Here is an 18,758-nt window from a genome sequence, read left to right on the forward strand (position 1 = left end):
CACATGCAAGCTTCAAGAAGGGAGGAAGTCAGTAATCCAAGAGTAGAGTTGGCCTTGCTTTCCATAGGCAGACAGGTTGGAGAGCAACTCAGGATGCCAGACTATATTGAAAGCTCGAGATACATTCAGAGAGACAGCTCTGATCTCATGTCTGATATTGATGGCCTCCATCCATTGTTGGGAGAGTCAAAGCAGCATGTCCAAGATGGAGTGACCAGGTCTGAAACTGAAATGATGATCTGAGATGAGGCTGTTGGAGAAAAGGCATGATTTTATGTCAACTGCGATGATGGATTCCATGATCTTGCTGATAATTAGAAGTGAGATAAATGGTCTGTTAAGGGGATCTGTTTGCACCTTTTTATGTAATGCTGTGATGTTGGCTGATTTCCAAGCAGATGAAAGATGACCTCGAGTTAATGACAGGGTGAAAAGGACAGAGAGAGGAAATGCAAGAGCAGCAGAGCAGGTTTTTAGGACACATGAGCCAATGCCGTTCAGTTCAGTTTCAGAATCAGTATCACGGTTTGCCAGAAACTTCTCCACCTTCTCATGTGCAACAGCATCCAGAAGCAGTTTGGTGCGACTGGGTAGGGTAGGTACGGAGATTAGGCTGTTTGGGACACAATATTTGGAAGCAAACACAGAATTAAAGCATTCAGCTTTCTGTGATATAGCCTTGAAGACAGTGAGATTAATATTAGAGCCATTTCAGTGGTAATAGCATTGGCTATTGGTGGAGGGGTGTGGCTCAGTGGGCTTGACACCCTCTTTGGCTCAAGTACAAGAGAAATTGTTTGACTGGAGTAGCACTACTGGCAGTGCATCACAGCAGGTGTATCTCAGTAGGGACTGTAATTGACACTCTTGCATTCTTACGCCATCACCTTAATTTTCTACTTTAATATTTTGTGGACCTCTGCTGCGTACTCATCGAGCAAGTATCCTTAGCACCCCCGAAGGAAAATCTTGGTTGCACTGAGGAGGAGAAGGAGGAGGAGGAGGAGGAGGAGGAGTAGGAGTAGTAGTAGTAGGAGTTTGACATTTTGTTTGGACTGCAAAGTGCGAGATAAGAAATTCATTTGATCGATTAATTGATTGGTTTATGATTCAGGTCAGGTATGGGAGCATGTGCCAGAACAGCGCGTCGCTGCGTCCACTTTCCGCTGGTACTCCAGGGGCCTCCATCTGGCCATCCCCCAGGCAGATGCCAGGCCCATCCCCATCTCCTTGAGATAATGGTCAACCTGCTGCAACCATGAGGCACGTGGTCGGCCCACTGGCCTCCTCCACTCATGAGACTCCCTCGCTGAGAGAATCTGGTGAGCAGGATCAGCGTCAGGAAAACGAGCCACATGTCCATAAAGCCGCAGCTGACGCTCACGGACTATGCAGGTAACAAATCTCATCAGAGTCTCTCTCAGCAACCGCTCGTTGGACACAAAATCCGACCAGCGATAGCCAAGGATTCTCCGAAGAGACCTGGTACCAAAGGAATTAAGTCTCCGTCTCAGATCCTTGGTCAGAGTCCAAGTCTCGCATCCATAGAGCAAGACTGGAAGTACCAAGGACCTGAAGACTCGGACTTTCGTCCTCCCGCACAGGTAACGACAGCGCCACACCACATGATCCAGTGAATCCATGACTCTCCAGGCCCGACCCAGACGTCTATTGACCTCTGACTCGCAGCCAGCAGAGACATGAATATCACTGCCAAGGTAAGTGAATCTCTCCATGACCTCAACATCCTCACCACAAACAGACACAGACAGGACAGCAGCATCCAAGATGTCACCGAAAGCCTGGATCTTAGTTTTGACCCAAGAAACCCGTAATCCCAGCGGCTCCGACTCCTCATTCAGCACCTCGAGGGCCCCCAAAAGGATGTCTAAAGTCTCCGCAAAGATGACTGCATCATCTGCAAAATCAAGGTCCGAGATCTTGACATTCCCAAACGATGCACCGAAGCTTGATCTCTCCGACATCCTCCCTAAAATCCAGTCCATACAAGTGCTGAAAAGTGTGGGGGCCAGTACACACCCCTGACGAACTCCAGCAACAACTGGAAATAAGTCAGAGATGGTACCACCACACTTCACAGCACTCTCAGTACCAGAGTTGAGTTCAGACATCAGATCGATCAGTTTTGGTGGCACCCCACGAAGACCAAGAATCCTCCAGAGGATTCCTCCAAGAATCCCGATTCACTGAATCGAACGCTTTACAGAGATCAACATAGGCTGAAAGCAGCCCCTGCCGAAACTCTCGTCTGCGTTCGGTGAGGACACGAAGAGCAAGGATACGGTCAATCGTTGACCTCTTTGGTGTAAAGCCTGACTGCTCTGGACGCTGGTGCTCAAGGAGATGGTGGCGAACCCTATTAAGAATTATCCGAGCAAAGACCTTGCCCGGCACTGAGAGCAGCGTCACCCCTCGGTAGTTGTTGCAGTCTTGGCGATCACCCTTCCCTTTCCAGAGAGGGACAACAAGGCCCCTCTTCCAGTCAGTTGGGATGATGCCTGTGTTCCAGGCAGAGCACAAAACTGCATGCAACGACACGAGTGCAGCACTTCCACCAGCCTTGAGAAGTTCAGCATAGATGCCACAGATCCCTGAAGCTTTGCCCCGTTTCAAATGGTTCACTGCAGCCCGTGTTTCCACAAGCGAAGGTGGACCACAGTTGATTCGAGGGTCAGCAACAGGGATTGTAACACCCTTGACGTCCAACTCGACAGCTGGGGGATCAGCCTGGTACAACCGCTCAAAGTAACCGGCCCAGCGGGCCTTCACTTCAGACTCCTCTGTCAAGAGCCTACCACTCTCTGCTCGAACTGCAGTGCTCCGAGGGATGGGCTTGGATGAACGCAATGCGCGAATTCCCCTGTAAGCGGAACGAGAATCACCTGTCCACAGGTGATGCTCTACCCCCTCACAGATTCCTCACACATAGGCCTCCTTGTCCACCCTCAGTGCACGTACAGTTTTACGCCTCAGCTCCCTGAACAGCTCAGCTCTGCCATTCAGCCTGGCCCTGTGACTCTGGTCAATGGTATCCAGTGTCCCTTGAGAGACAAAATTCTTCTTTGCCCTGTGGTGAGCTCCAAGACATCCACCGGCAACATCAAGGACGGTGGTCTTAAAGGCACTCCACAACTCTTGAGGACCCCCCAAAGCACCCAGACCCCCCAAGTGTCCACTCAGTCTGTTCGCAAACTCCTCAGCTACTCTCTCATCCCTGAGCTTGCCAACATCCAGCCAAGGCTGGGATGGTCCCATTCTCCAGGATTTAAGGTGCAGCTTTAGAGTTGCTACAACAAGCCTGTGGTCAGTATTGAGGAACTGAGCACTCCGGTAGACCCTGCAGTTCTGGATCATCCTCCAACGACGGTCAATGAGGACATGGTCAATCTCCTTTGCCACACCGCCAGCATTGGAATACCAAGTCCAGCGATGAGCTTGTGGGCGCTGAAACCAGGAACCAGCCACCATCAGTCCATGACTTCTTGCAAAGTCAAGGAACTTAGTGCTATTCTGGTTCATAGTTCCTGGCCCATGGAGACCAACACACACCTCATAACCATCCCTATCAGTTCCAGTCGATGCATTGAAATCCCCCAAGACTAGAAGTGTATCTCGTCTGGGGCACTGATCAACCACAGACTCGAGCGTGGCATAGAATGCATCCTTCACGGTGAGATCACTCGCCTCAGTCGGAGCATAAACAGAGACCAGGGAAATGACACCTAAGGAGTGACGAATCCTTAATCTCATAATACGTTCGTTGACCGGTGTTACCTCAATTATCATTGGGGTCAGCTTATTGGACACAGCTACAGCAACTCCTTGGGTATGGTAACCATCAGAGCGACCAGACCAATAGTAGGTGTAACCACCCACCATTATCTCGCTGCAATCCGGTCTCCGAACCTCAGAGAGAGCTGCAATCCCGATATCATCTGAGCTCAAGCGTTTGGACAACAGAGACAGGTGATCATCCTCACTTAGGGATAGGACATTCCAGGCATCCACCCGAAGGGACCGCCTCAGGTTAACCCAAGGAGACCGCCATCTGGTGGACGACACCTCAGCACCACTCCGACACACTCTCCCGCAATCTGACCCAGGGATGTTACCCCGTGGTTTCCCTCCTATCATCAAAGATCGGGGGTCCCGAAGGCTTTGCCCCAATCCCGTCATCCAGTGAGCTGCCCTGCGAAGGGAAGCTGCACAGGAGGTACTCCCACGGAGTGGGTTTTCAGATTTTTTTGCGTTTTTGCGTTTTGCGAAATGAAGGGTTTTACAGTGGCCGGAGTGCAAATCCTGCCACCAACCTCCTCATAAAAAAGTAACCCAACTGCAGGACGTCCGCAGACACAGTTGGGCAATAGATATGGATGGCCGTTGGCTCACAAGGGACTCCTCCGCCCTTTGACAGGTTTTGTTTTTAATCCTGCTGAGTGTCCATATCCAAACACCCTCCTCACCAGAAAACCTGGTGGGGGAGATGGTTTAGTCGCCGACAACCCGACCATGGAACAGGTTAGTACAGGTTTACATGGTACCTGTAGCAGGTCACAAATCGAACCTGACCTGACATAAAGATGCACCTGCATCACAGCAGGTGCATCTCAGTAGAGACTGTGATTGACACTCTTGCATTCTCACGCCATCACCTTAATTTTCTACTTTAATATTTTGTGGACCTCTGCTGCATACTCATCGAGCAAGTATCCTTAGCACCCCCGAAGGAAAATCTTGGTTGCACCCCTGAGGAGGAAGAGGAGGAGGAGGAGGAGGAGGAGGAGGAGGAGGAGGAGGAGTAGTAGTAGTAGTAGTAGTAGTAGTAGTAGTAGTAGTAGTGGTTTGACATTTTGTTTCGACTGCAAAGTGCGAGATAAGATATTCATTTGATCGATGAATTGATTGGTTTATGATTACAGTATCATTATCTCTATTATCTATCTATAATTCCAGGTGTGTGTGTGTGTGTGTGTGTGTGTGTGTGTGTGTGTGTGTGTGTGTGTGTGTGTGTGTGTGTGTGTGTGTGTGTGTGTGTGTGTGTGTGTGTGTGTGTGTGTGTGTGTGTGTGTGTGTGTGTGTGTGTGTGTGTGTGTGTGTGTGTGTGTGTGTGTGACCGCTGTTTCTCGACAACCTCTGGTCCGATCTAATTGAAACTTGCCAGGTATATTGCTGGGGACGTGAGGATGTGCCTTTTCAAGGTTTGATATTAATCGGACAAGTGCTTCCCAAGTTATGGCCATTTATTTACCAACCACTGGCAAGACACGTTCTTGTATGGGCGTAGCCGATGGTGAAGGGAAGCACAGCCGCGTTCCCCATTACGGGTTACAACGTACGGGCTTCCGGAGAGTGATGACTTCGTGTATTCTAATAATTTCTCGATTTCTTATGCGCCTTTATAGATAAACATAATGGCCCAAGTTATGATCGTTTTCATATTAGACGGTGTATAAATTTCGGGAACATCAGAGTGCTGGTATGCTCCGAACTAGGAAGTAATTTTTTTTCTCTCTCTTCTCTTCTCTTTTTGTTTTTCCTTGCCACGACATTGCGAAAAGGTAAAATACGTTGGCGCTAATTGAATAATTGGGTATTAAAAATAAATTGCGAATAATATCGAACTTCAGGGTCACGCACGTACGGACACGTGAGAGGAAGAAACGGCCTGTGTGGTTTATTTATTAGGGTACCCTGTGAGTACAGGGTACCCTATTGTTTTTCTTCTGTTTATTATTATTATGCATTATTATTATTATTTTTCCGCCGGCATTTTGCACCCTTTTTCGCTTTAAAAATCATTTTCTCTGGGACACTAAGGCCGATCGACAGGAAATTTTCACCATAGTTTGTATCTTTTTTGATAGCACAATCACGTTATAATTATGACGTCATTGGTCATGTGGTGCAGTCGCCATCTTGAAAAAAGCGATAAACTTTGGACATCTGTATCTCGGAAACCGTGCAATGGAAAAAATTTTCGTTTGATACATTTTACTAAGCTCACTATGGGGAACACGTGTGATTTTTTCGTGACGTCATAGGTGAAGCGATATACCGGTGAAAATTCGTCAAGTAGAACGCCGTATAGGAAAAAATCTGAAATTTTTTGAGCGTCATCTACGCCAAAATTCATCATCAAAAATGTTTTTTTTAACGTCATAGATGACGTAATTCAGCCGCCATCTTGTTTTTTAGTGTTTTTTTTTTTTAAATCTTCTTCTCCAGAAGGGCTGGACAGATTGAGGCGAGACTTTACAGGTACATTCCCCAAGAGGTCCTTTCTTAAGTTTGTTAATTTATTGACAGGTCACATGGTTTGGCGGCCATCTTGAAAAAACCTTAAAACCTTCAAGCATCTTCTCCCGAAGCGCTGGTCCAATGAAGGGGAGATTTCAGAACTATATTCATGACATGCATGCGATGCAAGTTTGTTAATTTTGAAGTGATAGGTCACATGGTTTGGCCGCCATGTTGGATTTAAGAAAAATATTAAATAATGTTTTCTCTGGAATTTCATAAGCCATCGAAGCGAAAATTTGCAAGCGCCTTCCTCGCTCAAGTCTGCATACATGGTAAAAAATTTTTTTACCTCAGAAGTCACATGGTTTGGCGGCCATCTTGGATAGAAAAATAGACCTTATCCGATTTACACGAAACTTCACACACTTGTTCGGGTCGACGATGGAAAGCAGAATTTAAATTTATGATATCATAGGTCACAAGGTTCGGCAGCCATCTTGAATTGAAAATGAATAAATTTTAAAAATCTTCTCCAGAAGGGCAAGACAGATTAAGACGAAACTTCACACATATATTCCCCATGAGGTCCTTTCTCAAGTTTGTTAATTTCTTCTTGATCGGTCACATGGTTTGGCAGCCATCTTGACAAAACCATAAAACCTTCAAACATCTTCTCCAGAAGCGCTGGTCCGATGAAGGGGAGATTTCAGAATTATATTCGGGACACATAGGCGATATAAGTTTGTTAATTTCGAATTGATAAGCCACACGGTTTGGCCGCCATGTTGGATTTAAGAAAAATATTAAATAATGTTTTCTCTGGAACCGCTTAACCTAATGAATCGAAAGTTTGCAATTATCATCGACCATCGTGTGTGCACGCGTGGTAAAAATTCTGACGTCACACGTCACATGGTTTGGCGGCCATCTTGGATAGAAAAACGCACCTTTACCGATTAACACGAAACTTCACAAACGTGTTCCAATACCCAGTTGGAAGCAGAATATAAATTTGTGATGTCATAGGTCACATGGTTCGTCAGCTATCTTGGATTGAAAAATATCTTTAAACATCTTTTTCTCTGAAACGACTGAACAGATCCAGGCGAAACTCCACCACTATGACCGCCTCTCCATGACGAATAAAAAGTTCTCACCCCCTTTTGAGGTACGACACAACGTTTGGCAGCCATAGTGGATTGAAGGAAAAATATTAATTAACGTTTACTCTGGAACTACTGCATCAATAAATGTGAAACATCACCTTTATGGTGGAACAGTCATGCGGAATGAGGGTTTGAAATTTCAACGGGATCGGGCCCAGGGTTTGGCAGCCATGTTGGTTTTAAGAAAAATATTAAATAATGTTTTCTCTGGAACTGCTTAACCTAGCGAAGCGAAAATTTGCAGTTATCATCTCCGATCGTGTTTGCACAAGTGGTGAAAATTATGACGTCACAAGTCACATGGTTTGGCCGCCATCTTGGATTGAAGGATAAATATTAATTAATGTTTACTCTGTAACCGCTACTTCTATATATACGAAACTTCAAATTTGTAATTTAGCCGACATGCGAAACAAAAGTTTAAAATTTCAACCTGATCGGTCAAACGGTTTGGCAGCCAGAATTATTTAATTATTTGAATCTGTTCGCCAGTAATAAAGAAATTGAACGCTTTGTGCTGCCCGGTTCGTAACTCGTCTGTTCCGCGCCGTCTCGAAGCAGGCCTGTGTTTGTATCACCATTAAATAATGTTTTCTCTGGCACCGCTTATCCGATAAATGCGAAACTTTGCGACGATGATTTAAGTCTCATGTTGTATCAGTTGTGTCAAAGGCGGACGGACTGGGTACCTGGTCATCACTGCCAGCAGTTATAAAGTGGCAGTTCTAGTTTATTATTATTATTTTTTTTTTTACGGGCACGTACTAGTTACATTCAATTGGCATTGTCCAAGGGTTTTTCGAATGCTTCGATGAATATCATGTCTTGGACTTTTATAAGTATCTCATGTGAAGGGATTTTTCAACAGCCCACAAAGTCGATGAGATGGAAAGCGTCTTGTTACAAAAATGGCCCAGTGAGTCACGAGGGGGTTAAAATATGAATATGTTATATTAATAATAGATAGTTATGTCCTTAAATATAGGTGTTTCAATAAGTGGTTTTGTATTTGTGTGAAAAGGAACTGCCAAAGATGATCATGAATAAAGCATTTCCCCAACTTTCCTCAAAACCTCCCCCAACCCTTATCCCCTCATCCCAATAGATCAAAATCTACTTCCAGTGATTGGATGCTTTGGTCATATCAGATTGACAGTGTGACAACTGGCAAGATATTTGTTAGTTGACCTATGTCTGTGACGTTTCCTCATGGTTTTTGAACTGTCATTCACCCAATGGTTGCTTGGTCGCATGCACTTCCTAACGGCTCTGAACAAGATGTCTGAAACGAACGTGTGGGACTACTGATGAACGAGCACCAATAAGACTTAAACTTTATGCCATCTGATCATGGCAGCCAATCACAGAAGAGGAATGATGTCAAGCAACTTCACTTTAATTATGCGGCTAGTGTCGCCTCGAGAGTGTGTTGAAAGTCAGGCTAAGAGACAGTTGGTCAATAACATATCTTATGCTCTGCGTGCCACTAGTTTCCACGCACGAGAGTAACGTGAAAGATTTGGGAGAAGAGCCGTGCTGAAAAGTTACACGGGGGATGCCTAAGAAGCAATATCCCCACTCTGCCCTTGTCAGAATCTCCGTGCCTGTTCTGTGAGGGGTGATTCCAGACACGGAACCAAGTTTCGCAGTAAAGCAACGGGACCAACTAGTCATCAAAATTTCTCTCCTTCCCTGTCTTTACTCTGCTCCGTTGTGTTTTGATGTGCTAAAACTTAGAAAAAAGTTGGGCAACAGAACAAGGGAGGGATAGCTAAGTGGACTGTGCCTTTGGGGAAGTATTTATTGCATTTCACGAACTCGACCATTCTTTTCCTTTTACTTGCAATAAATGCGCTTGTTTGTTTTCTGATGGCATTTGGCTCATTCTCCGACATCCACACTTTGGTAAATTGCTGTTGAATTGAGTATCTGAGTGCCAGTTCATGCTTTTGTAGCCCTGGTACACCAAAATCCTGTTCAATCATTACGTTAACAAACACAGTAATCATTAAACGGGTAATTAAGTCACTTCCGAAGCTGCTCGGTACATTCTTAGGAAGTATCCCAATGTGGCACGTGACTGCTCTTTAATTCGGTTTCCTGACATTTTAAATTAGCATGGCTTTGTGATGTGCCACGCGGCAGTCCAGTCACATGCCAATATATTGGAATGAATCTGGTACAAAACAAGCTCGAATGAGCTAAAATCCTCGTCCGCTTAATGATGACGTCATAAAAACGAATTTGAAGTCATTGTGATGTATCAGGTTTGCGATAAATTATCTGTGCTAATGCCCGGCTTGATTCCCACAAACAAACTTCAAACAGCTTGCCTAGTTTCAGAGATAATGGTATAGGCGATTTCCATTAGCGGCGATATTATGACGTCAACTTTTTTTTCTAGGAAGAATTTCCAAAATCGGAGATGGTTACTGCCTGCGCGTGGGCTTTCTGCAAATAGATGGCAAGTTTCACGAAGATCCGATGAAAACTCTGGGTTGTGAAACAAAAAATGTCAAAAAATAGGAATGACATCATAAAAATTGATATGACATCATAGTGATGTATCATATGTGGGGTAATCTCTGCTAATGCCCCGTTCGATTCCCGCAAACATAATTCAAAAAGCATGCCTAGTTTTGGAGATAATTTTTTAGGCGATTGCCATTATATTAGCGGAGATATTTTGACGTCATAACTTTTTTTCTTGGAGGAATTTTCAAAATTGGAGATGGTTACTGTCTGCGCAGGGTATTTTTACATATATATGCCAAGTTTCGGGAAGTTTAGATGAAAACTGTAGGCTGTGAAACAAACAAACAAAAAATGTCAAAAAATAGGAATGACGTCATAAAAATTGATATGACGTCATAGTGATGTATCATATGTGCGGTAATTCATCTCTGCTAATGCCCTGTTCGATTCCTGCAAACAGAATTCAAAAAGCTTGCCTAGTTTCGGAGATAATTTTTTAGGCGATTTCCATTAGCGGAGATATTTTGACGTCATAACTTTTTTTCTTGGAGGAATTTTCAAAATCGGAGATGGTTACTGTCTGCGCAGGGAATTTTTCATATATACGCCAAATTTCAGGAAGTTTCGATTAGGGGGCACTGCGGGTAAAGTATTCCATATATCACAAAAACCGGAATATATTTGATTGAGCATCACCTGTAGATCATTCGTGCCAAATTTCATAACCTTACGTGGGATAATGGCTTTCGGAATTGATTTCGCATGAACGCTACCGATTTTGAAGGTTTTTCGGTTGTTGCTAGGGAACCAAAGCGTCCCAAGCAACCATCACAATTTCCAAAGCACTAGGTCATAAGATGTACCTACCACCCGAGTTTGGTCAAAATCCGCCCACGTTTACTACCAATTATGCTGACGGCAAACGAACAAACATCCAAACAAACGGACAGAATTACTGACAATAAGGGTCACCTATTTCGGCGACCCAGCAAGCAGACAGAAAGGGGTGAAAACATAACCTCCTTCACCTTCGGTGGTGGAGGTAAAAATAAAAAAAATTCCTGAAAGACAATGGTGACACAAAACCACAGATTGTGTACAACCCTTCACTTCCCTCTCCTTTTGCCCATCTTCTCAAAACCATTTTGTCTCTTTTTTCCCAAGCTCTCACCTCTCTTCTCCCCTGCTCTTTGTTTTCTCATTTATCAACCACCCCCCCCCCCACCCTGGTAACTCTTCTCCAAACGTTAAAAAAAAACTTGGCCCTTTATCATGACTTCCAAACAAACAAAATCAACACCATGTTCCTAAAAACAATTGTTGAAAGTCAGAGATAACATAGAAAAGCACCATCATCAATTATTGTGCAAGCAGGATAGGTTTATGATATCAGCACACATGACATTACAAAGCAAATTTGTTGAAAGAGAAAGCTTTTTAAACTTTAACATAAATGATTGTTGTTCTTGAAAGGCTAATAAATCAGGATTTCTTGCACACCTTAATATGTTTAACTCCACAGCTCACGAGGCGGTTCGACTGCAACGGATCCCAGGAGATGTCAAATATCTGCAAAACAAACAAGGGAATAAAATAAACGATGGAAAGAAAGTGAGGATGAAAATATATATATTGCTAAATGAAAAGTTGGACACAAAAATTCTAGCAAATAAATCAGATTAAAAGAATGTATAAAAGCAAATTACAAAAAAAAAAAACATAAAGCATTGCTTTCCAGATGTGTCAAAGTCTGAGAATAAAAGAATAATAAATAAATCTTCACATGACAGGTTTTTTTTCTCTTGCAAGGCTCCAGCAGCCATTCCTCAAATGGTCTCTCCATTTGTTTCGAAAAGCAAGGGCAACTCTCAACAAAACGATATTGGGGGATTTATGGCATGGCAATGCCATCATGATACCTTTCTAGCAGGATAGAGGGCAAACAAGCCCAAAATCCAAGGCAACAAAACAAGCACTGTTGCAAGCAAAGCCTTAGACATCACCAGTGTTTTCAACTGTGAGAGACTGTAAAGATTTAGTCAAAAGTTGGGAAAAGAGATTGTGAGATTTGTAGCGACGTTTGCTTTCGATATGGAATGATGGATTTGTCCTGCAACCTTATCTTGTGCTATTCCTAGACCGTCTTGCAACTGCGCTTTTGTTTGCCAAAGTGTTGCTTCAACTGATCAATCTTAACAAAAGCAGGAAGATATAATCTTCCTGCCGAAAATGTTATTGCATGAAATAAAGAAAATCTGGACGCTGATGAGGCAAATAAATAAATAAAACCAGGATCAAATATTATAGGCGACAAATCCAGCTTGCAACCCAGACCAAAGAGCATACAATTTTGACGTAGAGGCTGCTACCAGCTTTGAAATGAGAAGATGTGACATCCTGTCATTCGGGCCACCCAAATACTCTGCTAAAAATCGAGGCAATTTCTGCTGCCAAGCTTACAAGGAGACTTGGACACGAGAGGAGGCCATTTGGTGCATCATGCCTATCCTTTTTATCTGCACTCCATTGATTGAATGTATGAGTTTATTTATCATCTTACTCTGTGATACCAACCCAATCTTTGACATTTACAGAATTTTACTGGAGAATGGGTTGAGGGTGGGGGTGGGTGGGAGGGTGTGATGAAATATGGAGGAATGGAGAGAGCAGTGGGGCAGGCATGACTTGTTCAACAACACATCTCAAATAGCATCCCAACAACCCCTACCCATGTACATAATACATAGATTACCCCAAAGTTAAAGAAATAGCTTTTGAAATAAAATTTACATTTTTATAGTGGTCGAAGAATCATGTAAGATTACAGTCATGCACCTCCAGGCAGCAGTTTGCAAACCCCCCAAGGGCACAGCTGCTTTAAATGCAATACAAGGTTAGATGGCCACTCGGGTCAGGCAACCCGTTCTAATAACCTACCAAATGAATTGACATAGGGTCAAATTGCACCATGGAATTGAACGAACACCACCACCTTGATTATTATAAATAATTTATTGAAGGCCTCGATGAATGTAAACCCAATGAGACATTATCTGACCAACAACAATCACTAATTTCCATACTATGGGTCTTTCAAGGAAGGTAAAGGACAAAGGAAAAGGATTAAATCAAATTGGGGTGAAAAAGGTTAATAAAAAAAAAAAAAAAAACAGGAGGAGTCGGGCCTGATAGGAGGAAACTGAAAATGGGGGCAGATGAAGAGTGAGAGCAGGAAATAATATTCGAAGGAAAGATGACAAAGCATCCACATATATTTGGAGAACGTAGTAAATAATGAGCTCTTGACATAGCAAAAATCCCTAACCACTTTGGGTTTGGACAGTGCGCTCAATTGCACAGCGAGTCGAGGCAGGGGAGTCCCGATGACGTTTAGAGAATACAATGATCCACAGTGGTAGTATGCAGTCTCATAGATACAGTGCCTCCGAGGCCACCAACAGCACACAGGTTTGCACAATGGGTCCGGGCAAGACAGCCATGAGGACATCGACAGCATGTAAAATAGAGCAGTATACAAAAACACAGAATTGTGAGAAGACTAATAAAGCAGTCACTATCTCTGAGCCCGTGAAGAATTGACCATACGCTACACTGCTACGCTGCTACACGATTGTCATACGAACAAAAGCCAAAAGCTGGATGCAACTGCTCTCCACTCAATTATTGCCCCTCAATTGTACTCCCACCACTCTCTCACATCTCAACTCTCGATCTTCTCTCCGAAACGGTCAAATCTGTCCACATTCAAATGCCAATCTCCCCCCAAATGTTTCTAACTGCTTCACTGTCACCAGCTAGTCGCATAAATTGCTCAAGCCAACACATTTATCAGACGTGGCCCCATAATGCGAACACCCCGATGAAATCCATGTTGAGTGGGATAAATGTCTCCTGAGATTATATCTTCCCTTTCAGATTTGTTGAAAAATTGGGGGAGTAGAACTTAACTCCAATATTGGTTTGAAGAACATCCTTTTTAGTAAATCATGGACAACCGAGCTGTACATGGGATTCCACTGGCATCCCTCATTATCGCCAAAATATATAAAATAAAATGATTGGCGATTTATTTATTTTATTTGAATTATGAATATTTTTGGCAGAAGGATTAAAAAAAAAATTTGCAAGACGTTTGGCCATAATTATAAGGCATCTCATCAAAATTTAAACACCGATTCTTCCAAGTGTTTGAACTGTCATTGCAATGTCAGTCAATTCAAGGGAGGCTAAAGCAAGCTAAATGATTAATGTGTCATGTCAAAATCAGTTCAGCACTTCAGTAGCCAAGCAAAGGAGCCCCTTTCCTATGAGTAAACTTGCTTCTAATTTTAAAAATGGATTCCCAAACACAAAAAATGGGATCATCATTATAAAAGGATGGGAATTCACAATATTCTAGGGTCGGTGATTCTGATGCCATTCCTGCGGTTGGTGGTGTCACTGTTGCTCCACATCCCTCCCTTCCAAAAATACTGATTTTACGCAAAAAACAAAAACAGATGTAAAGTGCCAAAGACAAAATGAATGAAGTTATAAAAGAGGAGAGAAGGTGAGAGTCAAATTAATGTCTAGATAGGATTAAGAACCTTCAAGAACTAAGCATAAAATGCAAGGAAATGTTGATGGCTTATCCTGGCTCAATACAGGATGTGGCCAAAGCCATGTTTGCAAGATAATTGATTAAAAATCTGGTCCTGACATTCAGCAATTACATAATTGATAATGTAATTGTTGAAGTCATGTTCCAGCGTTCTTTCCAAGTGCCTATTTGGCAAGACAGATGTGTAGAACAGCTGATTGCAGGTTTCCACGAAATGTAATTGCTTCGTGCAATAATAATCGTTCAGCACATGCAACTCGTGCACCCTCAGATTTTTAGCGGTCACCCAAGGCATTCTGAGCAAATTTGAAAGTCTTTTCTAGAAACCAGTGTGTGTATCATCCAAAAAATACACTGATTACATGATTTAACAATGTATTACAATGCCACGTCTGTCAGGAAATTAGAGGAATGAAATAATCGGACACCTTCGAGCAGGGTCTTCCATTAGCCATGTTGCAATGCTCTTTAACGTTAGGAGAGGAACTGTTTATGACATCAGAAGACATTACCAAGCCACTGGATAAACAAGAGATAGGCAAAGAAGTAGATGTCCAAGGATAACGATTCCTGCTCGGGACCGGTTCCTTCGCACAACCCATCGACGCAACCAGTTTCAAACTGCCCAGAATACTGCAAACACAACACCTGGTCCATGATTGCTGCCCGGAGTGGACACACCCAATATTGAGTGTTATTTCTACATTGAATCCCGATGATGAAAATAGTCAGCAAAACGCAGCGTTATGTGATTTGGTCACAATGAAATGCACATGTAATTATTCGGTATTTATCTCTGTCAGAAGTTTCCACCTCATCTGTGTCCCATGATGTCACAAAAATAAATCACATCAACAACAATCACGTGTTCAGTGTGTGTGTGTGTGTGTGTGTGTGTGTGTGTGTGTGTGTGTGTGTGTGTGTGTGTGTGTGTGTGTGTGTGTGTGTGTGTGTGTGTGTGTGTGTGTGTGTGTATGCACGCGCGCACCCTACCTTATAGTGTTGCGTTGGAGGGAGTACATATTAGGTAGATGATAAATTAGCATGGTACGTGTATTCACATGGGTTAGAACATTTTCATTTGGATGAGAACCAGGCACCCATTAGGAAGAAGTTGTGCTGTTCTTATGTAAGTTATGAGAAGAGCAGAGTTGACATTGGCATGAGGTAAGGAAGTGTAATTCGTTTTGGCTCTCTCTGTAAACCAGGCAAGGAAACCAGGCAGTGAGGAGGAGTTGGAAACAGATGGGTTTTTGATGTGTATGTATTCTGTATGCAGCTTTTAAAACCTCCCTTGGCCCGCCATGGTTCAAGAGGTGCCATGACATCAGCCAGCTCAGATGATGGCATTGCAATGGCAACTATGTGTCGATTGAGTAGTCGAGCCTGTCTGGGAAGAGGGACGCTCGGCGTTGTGGGTGAAGCTGTGTGAGAGGTGAATAAATGTGTCACGCAATGAGGTATGGGGGTCAGTTGAGCTGGTATGCTGGGCCATGAGCTGGGGCACGCTGCTCTCTTGGTCTTCGCTTCCTTCTCTCTTGGTCTTCGCGTCTGTCTCTCCCAATCTATCTCTATATCTCCCCCTCCCCCTCTCCCTCTCTCTGCTCCACTGGGCACATCACATCTCTGCAGGATGTCGCATATGTGGGCTGTTCTGTGCTGCTCAATAGTCTGTGCTGTGGGCTGGAGACCTGCGCACCATGGAGCCGTATGGATCCCCAGTATGCTTTAAAACACTTTGCCTGTCCCACCTCCAAACCACACACGTCTCTAGCCTCTCGGAATTCTCCGTATTCATAGTCATGTCCCTCCTTTCATTAAACCTCTTATTCCATAAGAACATGGGTCATGTAGTGGCTCACCGTAGAACAATTTCAGTTTTGGGTAAATAATGGGGAAGGCAAAATTGATAACGTTTGCTTATGAGGCAGGTGGGATAGCATTTCCGACTGGAGAACTGGCCTAACTGACACGTGGATTATTGGTTGCTCAGCCAAAGATAAGATCTACCCTGTGATTTCCTCGGCATGGAACTCATCAGGCGCAGGAACTTCAATCCGCCTGGTAACATGACCTTTGGATGTGGGGATCTGGCAGGAGGTCTCTGGGGCGAGAGTCTGATGTGGTCGTTCATCAACTCACCGGATTCAAACCTGTGCAACTGGGTCAGACCACGAGATATATACAGTATATATATTGTTACGGATTCTCACCCGCCGGCATGCGAACGACCACGTTTAGCCAATGGCGGCCGTCTTGCCCACCGAACGGACAATCCAGTCACGGCTTTCTGGATCAACACTGGAAACCAGCCACGAGTGTGTTTTTAACCACACCACAACCTTGTCCGTACTCTACCCGCGCTACAGGGTCCGATCGCCAAATCTTCGATTTACCGAATTATTCGCGCGGGTAGATTACCGAGAGATTGTACCTCAACGGGGCCGCTGGGACACGAGCTGTTTAATGCAGCTTGCTCCGTTTTGGAATAACCGAGCGGGGTATTATCGCGAGCCCCGTTGGACCCGATCACTTTACTGGCGATTTAAAAACCAACGATATTCCGAGTGCAAGATGGCAGCTCAATTAAGGGATGAGGACGCAACGAACGGGTGACATTTAAAACAAGCACATTTATTTCACACATAAACACGTATAAACAATGATGCAGTCATGCAGGTATGCAAAACACGCATGCAGTCATGTATCAATCAAGCAATTTGTCAAAGCAATGCATGTAATACAAGCAAGAAGAAGAATGGGGGTAGGGACAAGACACAAGCAAGACAAAGAGCTACAACCATCTATTGACGATGTACACACTTAACAGTTCTACTTACGGACATGGCGCCACAACGTTCATTCAAAATAAAAGCAAGGAAATACAAGGGGTAGACTGGACCCCTTGGGGTCTTTATAACACGGAGCCGTGTAGACTGCAGAGGCTCCGCGAGACCGGGCTGGCTACCTTCACCTCGCTAGGGCGGCCCGCAGCGTCCCGTCTCCACGACCAACGGTAAGGCATGGCTCGGCAGGCCACGCGCCTTGGCTCCGCTCTCTCCTCCTTTCCACATGCCTCCACAACCTCACGCAGCCGACGACTCTCTCTCCGTGCAGAGCCAACTTGACAACCCAGAGAGAGAGAGAGAGAGAGAGAGAGAGAGAGAGAGAGAGAGAGAGAGAGAGAGAGAGAGAGAGAGAGAGAGAGAGAGAGAGAGAGAGAGAGAGAGATAGATATAGAGAGAGATATAGATATAGAGAGAGATATAGATATAGAGAGAGATATAGATATAGAGAGAGATATAGATATAGAGAGAGATATAGATATAGAGAGAGATATAGATATAGATATAGAGAGAGATATAGATATAGATATAGAGAGAGATATAGATATAGATATAGAGAGAGATATATAGATATAGAGAGAGAGAGAGAGAGAGAGATAGATATAGAGAGAGAGATATAGATATAGAGAGAGAGAGAGATATAGATATAGAGAGAGAGAGATATAGATATAGAGAGAGAGAGAGATATAGATATAGAGAGAGAGATATAGATATAGAGAGAGAGAGATATACATATAGAGAGAGAGAGATATAGATATAGAGATAGATATATAGAGATATAGAGAGATATAGAGAGATATAGAGAGATATAGAGAGATATAGAGAGATATAGAGAGATATAGAGAGAGATAGAGAGAGATAGAGAGAGATAGAGAGAGATAGAGAGAGATAGAGAGAGATAGAGAGAGATAGAGAGAGATAGAGAGAGATAGAGAGAGATAGAGAGAGATAGAGAGATATAGAGAGATATAGAGAGATATAGAGATATAGAGAGATATAGAGAGATAGAGAGAGATAGATAGAGAGAGAGAGAGATAGAGAGATATAGAGAGAGAGAAAGAGAGAGATATAGAGAGAGATAGAGAGAGAGAGATAGAGAGAGATAGAGAGAGAGATAGAGAGAGATATAGAGAGAGATATAGAGAGAGATATAGAGAGAGATATAGAGAGAGATATAGAGAGAGATATAGAGAGAGATATAGAGAGAGATATAGAGAGATAGAGAGAGAGAGATAGAGAGAGATAGAGAGAGATATAGAGAGAGATATAGAGAGAGATATAGAGAGAGATATAGAGAGATAGATAGAGAGATAGATAGAGAGAGATAGATAGAGAGAGATAGATAGAGAGAGATATAGAGAGAGATATAGAGAGAGATATAGAGAGAGA

At 43.6% G+C, this 18,758-nt stretch overlaps 1 protein-coding gene across 3 annotated transcripts in view; it reads right to left on the bottom strand.

Moving 5' to 3' along the window:
* LOC147031457 (echinoderm microtubule-associated protein-like 6) overlaps positions 1-18,758 on the bottom strand; it is a 479,813-nt gene that overhangs the window by 332,108 nt on the left and 128,947 nt on the right. For all 3 annotated transcript variants that reach the window (XM_085863494.1, XM_085863486.1, XM_085863479.1), the window contains exon 4: positions 11,403-11,471. In XM_085863494.1, coding sequence (XP_085719620.1) covers positions 11,403-11,471 — 69 coding nt within the window. The remainder of the gene's footprint in view (positions 1-11,402; positions 11,472-18,758) is intronic.

The sequence above is a fragment of the Eptatretus burgeri genome, chromosome 2 (genome assembly GCF_056783735.1).
Source record: "Eptatretus burgeri isolate ZD-2024b chromosome 2, Ebu_testis_v1, whole genome shotgun sequence".
Lineage (NCBI taxonomy): Eukaryota > Metazoa > Chordata > Myxini > Myxiniformes > Myxinidae > Eptatretus > Eptatretus burgeri.